Source organism: Protomyctophum bolini (genome assembly GCF_963924005.1).
Source record: "Protomyctophum bolini genome assembly, chromosome: 15".
In the NCBI taxonomy this organism is placed as follows: domain Eukaryota; kingdom Metazoa; phylum Chordata; class Actinopteri; order Myctophiformes; family Myctophidae; genus Protomyctophum; species Protomyctophum bolini.
In genome coordinates, this window is record NC_137876.1 from 11228810 (window position 1) to 11238476 (window position 9667).

Here is a 9667-nt window from a genome sequence, read left to right on the forward strand (position 1 = left end):
TTCATAAAAGCAGCATGTGATTCCCCATTCTTTCAAAATCTTGTAGTGTGTGCATGTTTAAAATAATCTTAGTAGTGTGTGAATGTAACCAGATTTCCAAATCGTTTAACATTTCATAAATTCTCGAATCTAAGCCCAACTTTAAGCGTTAAAATGTTTGTTTTTGTCCCACATTTGAAATGGTTACTTTTAGGTATGGCTGTTGTGTGGTTAACCACTTAAACCTTATGCCTATATAGTCACAGAATCACTATACTACCGTAGTTCTGCTACAATTGCCCTGGGAGGGCAGTTAGCCAATAACATGGTGTGACCGCAAACTCCTGGGTTCATATAATTTGGGTACCAGTACCGATTCACGAGCCACTATCTTTTTTGTTTTCCCCGACTGACGAGAAAGGGAGATGTTGTCTTCATCACAATATGCGTTATACTCACATATAGCCATAGGAAGGAAAGAGGTGCTCAGGTACTCAATGATGTCTTTGTGGAGGAAAGGGGGGAAGGTAGCTAAAGTGGAGACCATAGTATAGGGCAAAGTGCTGAGAATATCATCACTGAGAAAAGGCAGGAGGCAAGTTGTAGTGTAAAATATGGACTGTCCCAGATCTGACGAGAAAGGGGAAGAAGGCAAAACAAAAAGGAGATAGAGATACACAGATACTCAATAATAATACTCAATGTTCAATAAACTGTACAGTGTACACATACAGTATACTGTATGCACAGACGTACATACTGTATGTGACTGCAACATTACAACACTTGTGAACATTCATAAAATCAACAAGAATATAAAAACAAGGAAGATATCTAGAGAACATTTGGAATATGAACCTTTGTTGAGGACAGTGGAGATATTCTATTAGGCAACATTTGACCTCAGCAAAGCATTCAACAGTGGTAAAATATTAACAAACAAGAGCATTGACTATGTTGCATCCTTTGGGGCTGTGAAAAACAGAGTAATAATCTAAACAATAAAAGTACATTGTTCAGTGTGGGTCAAACATTTTTGTTCTTTTTAACATTTACTGTTATTAATATATTCACATGTGGCAACAAAAGTGAACACATTTCTCCCACTTTTAACGTAACCAACATGCAATTCAGGAACGGTACACAGAGGCTGCAGAGGCACATCGTCTCTGACATCCAATCGCTTATGAACGAGCGAGTCGACGGGTTCCAGCGTGCTCCCCATCACCCCCATGCATCCCCGAAAGATCCTCTGTGGGACTTGTCTCCTCCCATTAACACAGGAGGCCGATAAGAGAAAGCAGCGGTGGCTTCATGCAGGCCAGGCCACTCGGGTGGTGGGGTGGGGTGGGGTGGGTGGGTTAGGGTGGGGTGGGTGGGGTGATGATGACAAACAGGGGTGCAGTGGTTCCTTGACTCACCATGCTGACCGTGTTGCAGCAGAGGCACCAGGTCAAGCAGAGTGACGAGGGTCACATAGAGCCCCTGATAGTCCAGAGAGGGGTACTCTGAGAGTTGAGCGTCCCGGCTCTGCTGCCCCTGCCCCCCGCGGTCTGATGGGGCATCGCGCAGAACGCTGTAAAGGAGGGAGCGAGTAACTGTAGGGTTGATGGAACTGACTTGTGGTCTTAGAGATGGGGTGAGTGGGAATGGCACAGGAAAAAGACACATGGTCATAGGCACGGCCAAATTGGAAGCTTCCTGGTTCTCCTTCCTGCCTGTGCGGGACAGAATGCTGCTCCGGAGTGGGAGGGAGGGGGAGGCAGGGGGAGGGGAGGGGAGGGAGGGTATAGGAGGAGGAGGGGGGAACAAGGGAAAAAAAGAGACAACAAAGACACAAAGAAACAGCACATTACATTGAAATGGCACTACAGAGACAGCGTAAATAGAAATAAACAAACCCAGATAGACCCCACATAGGATGCAGTGTCTCACTATTTCACTGTATCACTGAAGTGCACGGGCAAATTGTTCCCTGCTTTGTCTGTTCAGTGTGACTTTTTAAGTTCATAGTGCATTGTTTTTGACTTTCTCTGCACTATGGGAAACTGAGAACTAAACAAAGAAACAAAAAAACATGAGCAAGAACCTGCAATGATCACTGCATCTCATGCGTATCTGGTGACAGGGAGCAAAAATATAAAAAATGGCATGTTTTCACAGTGGCAACCCCATACTTCTCCAGAAAGGGGCAGTGCAAAGTACTGTCCCTCGATGGCTGCCATCTTCCAATCGATAAGGACAGTGGCTACCATGCACAAGGCCAATGGGCCATGGTATCTTTAATCAATATATCCTCATATTTAGTGGGGCTGTCAAGGATGGATGTGACAACAAATTGGATCGGGAAAATACAGAGGTGACACTTTTGAAACATGCGTCAGTAATAAACATGTGTGTGAGCTTAGATGAAGAGTTCCTTGGTCACAGCACATGTTTATTGCACCAGAGAAATAATGTCTGTATGCATAACTTATGATACTGTAGAAGTATCATCAGGAGAAATAATGAGATCCAACAGGCATATGGATTCGGGTCTCTAAAATAAATGTAACAACTAATCTACGGTAGGGGAGAAACTATAATGACAAAGGAATAGGTTGTATGACTGGTAGCATTATGTTTGTGAGCTAATGGATAGGGGTGGGTGGAGCGGGTGGACGTTTGTGTTTGCTGTCCCCTGGGGAAGGAGGTGGAGATACACCGTTGTTTTAGAGGAAAATGCAGGGACTCGTTGTTATCTCGTGTGAAGCTTATAGGGTGGAGGAAGGGGTGGAACTGGCCAGTGAGCATTGCTCTTTGTACTGCACTTTATTAAAGAGCTAAGCTGTTCTATCACACTAATGATTTGGAGGCATTTCATCATCAGAGTTCAGCTATACACAGTAAAATAGTCAGTGTTAATTTGGTACAAATGAGGTCCATTTGGTTACATTTGTAGACTCTATACGAACGATACGAATGGATACATGAACACTGAGGATTTTACTGTGTAAATGCTGATATATAGTTTAATTTTCTTTCCCCTTTTTTAAGGGTCACTGACAGAGGCAGAGTTACAACATTTAGAGGGCCAGTGAGTGAGGGGATGTAAGTAAATAACTACCAAAGAAAAAGTATTCGCTCATATAACATACTGTAACATTATATATAACATTAGGCCTAGAATGTTTTAACAGATAACCTGACATTATGTGACTGATCCCCTTAAAATAACACTCTGTAGGATCAATGTCGATCCATGTTGATAAATAATGTTTTTCTGAAGAAACTTATAAAACGCTATGCAGCAATAGACTCAATATAATAGACAACATCTTACAGAGTGTGATTTTTCACTGCCCAATTCTCATGACAAACAGTGTTAATTTGAACAATGAACATCTACACACAAGACACTCACTCGCACTCACTCACGCACGCACGCACGCACGCACGCACGCACGCACACACACACACACACACACACACACACACACACACACACACACACACGTATAAGCACACATACAAGCTACATACAAAACACATGTAGAAATGCACTGATCCAAACACATGACACACATGACTGGAAAATCCTGCTATCTCATTGCATCGAAACTCCTAACATTCTCTCAATTACTATGAAACCAAATAATGTACTATAAATACCAAATTATCTCTGTTGCCTAACATCACATAATCCTTTCTAGCTGTGTCCATCTGCCTTCAGTATTATCACAAATAGTTCAGCCTCTTGTTTTATGAGATGCTGGTAAACGTCTATACATTTGAAAAGAAAATGTCATTCATATCATAATACTGTACTCAAACTATCCTGATCACTCCCCTATTGTGCATTTACTGCATTATGATTATGAAACAAATATTTGGCCATTCCATCCTCTGTCATCAAGGGTCACTTTATTTACATGAATATATGACATACGCTCACTTCAAATTTCAGCCTCACCAGTCCCACTCCACTCCACTCCACTCCACTCCACTCCACTACTCTCTCTCTCTCTCGTTGACTTCTCTTCGAGCCACAGGTCTGTGACTGACTCTGAGTAATTCCAGACTCTCTGATATATATAGTACAGTCCAGACTACTGTCAATGAATACAAGAACGCTCTGCCCGAGACACGATTGCCCGGCTAGATACAAATCCGGCAACCTCGGAACGGTCGCCATGCACCAGGTATTACTAAACGTGACCTCAATAAAACTATGCCAAACACTAACCTTATTCTAACCTTAATCGCAGTAAAAAACAAATACAAGAATACAATAAACGCTGGGGGTGAGCCTTCCGGTTACCCTTTCAATGTAGGAAGTGTCACACTCATTTCCATGCTATGGGAGCAAGGGGGTGGAGCATCTGGTTGCAGTGTTTTGATGTAACGCTTTCAGCGTCTGACTTTGACAGAGCGTCAACCAATAGGAAAGAAGCGCCTTGGTTAAACCAACTCGGCAGGCATTACGCTTGTAATTTTTATTTCAGTGGGCCAACCACTCCAATATAAGTCAAACGAGCTACACACCAGGAAACCGGCACTGCCCACAAAACACAGGAAATTGACGTGTCTGGCGCCTCTGCATTCATTGGCTATCACCCCTCCGACAAAGATGTGTGACCAACTGACCATATAACATTGGGATTAGGGTTGGGGTTAGGTTTAGGGTTAACAGGGCTATAGGAACATAGGGTTTAGGGAACATAGGGCAGTAAGGGCACCCCTGGCCTGCATTCATACCTTCATACCTTGTGGTCCACGAATTGATCCACAATGTTTTTATTACGAGTAAATCAGACTTGTGTGACACGACCCATCAGTCAAAAGAGTGATTTGAGGTAACATTCATAGTGATTAGTGAATAACACATTCGATGTTTATAAAACCAACAGTGGCTATCAGAGCTGTGGCGATCCCACTGCAAAGCATGCAGTATACAGGATACATTATGACAAGGATGAGAACACCAATGCATTGTTAGCTTGACAATCAGTTATTTCACTGATCCATGATAAGTGAAGCATCAACTTAGATGTGTAGAACAATGCTAGCTAATATGTGCTGGACCTTGCTAGCTCTCATCCAAAATCTTCTCTGGAACTTATGGTGATTACGTCTAATCAATGCAGTTGTTTTGGAAGAAAGCGTTGCTGCAGAGGCAGTGAAATGACACACACATCTAAATTGGATGTATTACAAATGGCTGCTCTGTGGTTGGAGGAGGAAATAACATGATGTTCCCTCCTCAGGCTTTCACAGCACTCACGGGACCAGGATAACCCTTCTCCAACCCACAGTGCCCGAGGGCCTGACCTCTGGCAGGGACAACACAGACTTCCCCGGGGATATGTTCATAGCGGCCAACCACTGGATCAATAACAAACAGACTGGATCATCTATCTCATCCTGGTGTTCAATACCATAACTTAATCCATATAGGATGTCTGCTCCTGTCTCTATAGCTGCATCTGAATGGGCACAGGCTAGTCCACGTGTTCTTGCACTTTTCACAGTACTGGACAGTACTGCAGTAGTAGAACAGCTTCTCACAGTACTGGACAGTACTGCAGTAGTAGAACAGCTTCTCGCAGGGCAGAGGATGGTGAGATTGAGAATTAGAAGAGAATCTGAACTCTAATGCTGCATTTCAGCATTTACTCAAATTGACAGAGGATGGAGACTAGCCACTATGCTGGAATCTAAATTCATAGAGATTTCTCAGATTTGCACATTTATCATGGTGTTAATCTAATTCCTATCAAAACATACTACCTAGTTAAGTAGAGGGTGTACTATGATGGAAACTACGTGTCAAACATTCAAGTCCATTACTTCACCTGTCGGCTCCAGCGCAGGTTACTTACCTGAGCAGGGTTTGTGAAAAGTATTTCAGTGTGTTTGCAATGTCTGTTCCAGAGGGCACAGGGTAAATATTGTGTTGCACACGGTTGTGATACTCTTGCAAGTATCGTATCTTAGAAGCAACTAAACAAAATAAAGAGCAGAGAAACAAGCAAATCAACTGTGAGTGTGACCAATACAATATATTATTCAATTGATTCTACAAGCTGAGACATCAGAGCATTTAAAAAAACAGGGGACATGGCACAATGTGTAATAAGCTGCTTTTTAGCTTGTCACATCATCTCGATGGTTGAATTGGCCAAATCTCTACTGTCTAGCAATGGTATCCATGTAACATGACTGTTTCTATTATCAAGTTAATCAAATGGTCTGTTCCCATGGCATCCTGTTTCTCTTACTTAAATAATAGCAGGTGACCTTTTAGCACAGCAGCTATACCTTATAGGTCACAACAAGCCCAAGAGGCAACAGTAACATAAAGACAAGAAAACGTGCAACCAAAAGGTCATTCGTTCAAAATCCCTATTCATCTGGTTTAGGGTGGGAGTGAGGAACAAATGCTGTCTCATTTTTATATAACAGCAATCACCAATGTGCTTTTGAGCCAGGCAGGCACTCAAGTCCCAACCACTGCCAGTAGAGTTGTTCAGTGACTACAATGGCTGGACTGAGGAACTGTTCCTTAAGGTCACTGCCATTAACCACAATTGTATTGTATGTAGTCATAGCACTTCATAGTACCGGTACATATAAGCATAGTATAGTATATATGTATAGTTTCATTATATAAATATTCCACTGTTACGTTCTTAGTTTACGCATGTTTCATGATAAATACTTTTTATATGTATTGCCATGCTTTTTGTTCTTGCTTAATGTAAATCGCTCTGGATTAAGAGCGTCTGCTAAATGCCTAAATTGTAAATTGTACAGTTTGTCTATATATGCTGCCTCCCATATATTTGCCCTTTGATATCAATTATTAATATGGATCTTGAAATGTAAAAACAAAAGAAAAAAGAAAGATATAGCCTATAGGCCTATATATAAAATGTAGCCTACAGCTTTCCCATGTCATGGTCTAGATTTCGAAACCTGTGTAACTCACTTTATGTGAGTTGAGTTTACTGTATAGGCCTATTGCTATTGTGGTTTAATATAATATTGTAGTGTAGCACTGTAGGCTACTAGTTGAAATAGCAGATTTAAGTGACCATAGCAACTTTTCGGTAATTCAAGTGGAGATTTACACAGGAGCTTGACCACATTTACTGTAGGCTACAATTACCAAAGATCAAATACATCCTCTGTCAGGGGCAGACAAATATATCTAGGCTATCTCAATGAATATGCACCTGTTCGATAGCAAAAGAAGCGGATAAATTACCTTCCCGTGTCTGAAGCACAGGGATGTGTGACAGTGTGAACAAACCATGATTATTGATCAATCTAATGCCTCCATATTGTTCAGTGAAGAATTTGTCAGGTCGACCTTGAGATCAATCTACCTATAGCTTTTCACACGCACTTTCACATCGACGCGTCAATGAAACATGTGTTATCCATTATTGTCTTTCGTATATTTAATGTTGTCCAGTGCCGCTATAGAATCCAGCGCATCCCCAGTCATCCTCTGCAGTGAGAGGACGTGTTGCAACCTGCCTGCTTGGCAACCGTGCAACCATCAACCAAGGACGGCTCCCTCATTCCGTTTCTTCATTTAGAAAAAACGTGTAGCTTCAAAATGATTTGAAGAGAGGAAAACACAAAGGGTTTGTACTTACACTGTTCTGCTTTTGTAGACATTTCGTAGATACTTCTGGAATCATAAAACCGACACTGTCAAATTGTTTTTTCTCCCGGCGTTGTGTTTCCCTCAACCTCAGTCGTGAAAAAGTGAATATATAGCCCCCCTCGCGCCCAGGATCGGGTTGATACCACTTGTGCAATTTGTTTAGCTTAGCAGCGGCGTGGTCGATTTGTATAAAGCTTTCGCGTAAATTAAAGGAGAGTGCATTTTGTAGGCAAATTGACGAAGTGTGGATTTATACATTGTTATGCGGAAAGAAAAATCTTAGAACTGGCAACACACCTTGCCAAATGGACTGCTCCGGGTTTGACAAATTGTCATTCAAGAATTTGCTTTGAACATTTCCGTCATCTGTCCGATTCGGTCGATATTGAATTAATTACATGGCCTAATGAGCATTTTGTCTATTTTCTCCACTAGGAACAATGCAACAGATGGTTGCCATATTGCCAATTAGCAGTAATATTTGATATTGTTTTGTTAAAAGGAAAAGTTTGTTAAAAGGTAGCCTAAATATTCTCATAGTGTTCAGTAATAGCTGTCCTCCCCTGTCTCTCCAGCTCTTTATACATTTTAGATAGGTGACACATTTTCAGCCAATCAGAAGAGGGCCCAATCATATGTATTAAGCTAAATTTTGATTCCACTTCCTCTGTATCCTCCTGACTGATCCTCCTGACTAGTTATCTAGGCTATGATTGTATAAAATTGGTATCCCGACCTGAAAATATATTTTCTGTTTCAAGAGCTGGAGAGACAATGGAGAGACTATTGAACAAACATATGACATATTAATGAGTATAGTATAGAGATACTTATTTTAACCAAATAACCAAAGGCCCTACCTTAATATAGACAATATAATTTATTTAGGCTCTGAAGGCAGAGGGTATTTTAATAACTTTTAGTTTTGGGTTAATTTAATCCCCCAAACTCATGTTAAAGACTAGAAAAAGTGCCCCTCACAGGTCTCCACAGGCCAGGTCAGGTTGTGGTTGTGGCCTCCTGGTGGTGCTATAACAGGTCAATGTGAAGGGTGCCATTTGTTCTTACACCATTGATGGCAATTGGATGATTTGAGGCATTTTGTTCAAAAAATGTGTTTTCCAAAAATCCACCTGTTGGTGGCAATATAACAGGCTAATGTGAAAAGGGTGTGATATATTCCTCAGCTTAGTAGGAAAGTCTGTGAAAGATTTCACGTGAATTGCATGCTGCGTTCATGATTTGAGGCTTTTTGTTTCAAAGGGGCCAATCCTGCAAACTTTGAAAGCCAATGTTAGCCAATTAGGAAGGAATATGAAATATCGGAGTGATCCATATTGAACACATGACTATAGAGATAGTGTGTAACGATTTGTGGGATTTTTGGACAGAATCTTGGAGGAATAATATCCAAAAATGTGTTTGTCAAAAGTCTGCCTCCTCGTGGCACTATAACAGGCTGTTCTCGAAATTTGGGGGCAGAGGTTAATCGTTGGCATCCAGGAAGTGTGTGTACAAAATTTGGCATCGACCGGGTTAACGGTGCCGGAGATTAGCTGTTCACAGACGGACGGACAACACGGACAGACGGACGGATTGCAAAACATACTCTCTCCCCATGCCTTCGGCCTGGTGAAGACAATAAACAGATGCAGGTTTTGTAGCAATGCAAGACTGAAAACCAAGTCTTCCCAGCAGACTGATTTTGTGCCAAGAATCAGTTTCTCCAGCTGATAAAGTAACAACATCCTGTGTCTCTGGAGTCAAGACTTAAGTCTCAGACTGACCCTTCTGGTAGCTGCATGCTAATGTGCTAAATGTGCCGAAAATACATTTTGCAAAAAGACCATCAAGTCACCATCATCATGTGGTCAAGTTTATTGTCATCTATTATTGCTATTAATACAAAATAACATAGCATGTTTGTTCTTCTTTCTTTTATTTTTTTTGCTTCAAGATACACTCTCAGATTTGCCGTTAGTATACAAGTCATCTAAATTCTAAATAATATATTGCATGTGTTTTAGGATG

General features: G+C 41.3%; 1 protein-coding gene across 1 annotated transcript in view; it reads right to left on the minus strand.

Annotated features, from left to right (window-relative positions):
* Positions 1-7694, minus strand: part of unc79 (unc-79 homolog, NALCN channel complex subunit) — a 53635-nt gene extending 45941 nt beyond the window's left edge. Inside the window, 4 exon segments of the mRNA XM_080784010.1 lie at positions 439-609; positions 1401-1714; positions 5841-5961; positions 7626-7694. Of these exon segments, the coding sequence (XP_080640136.1) occupies positions 439-609; positions 1401-1714; positions 5841-5961; positions 7626-7647 (628 nt within the window). The 5' untranslated portion in view covers positions 7648-7694.
* Between the last annotated feature and the right edge of the window lie 1973 nt (positions 7695-9667).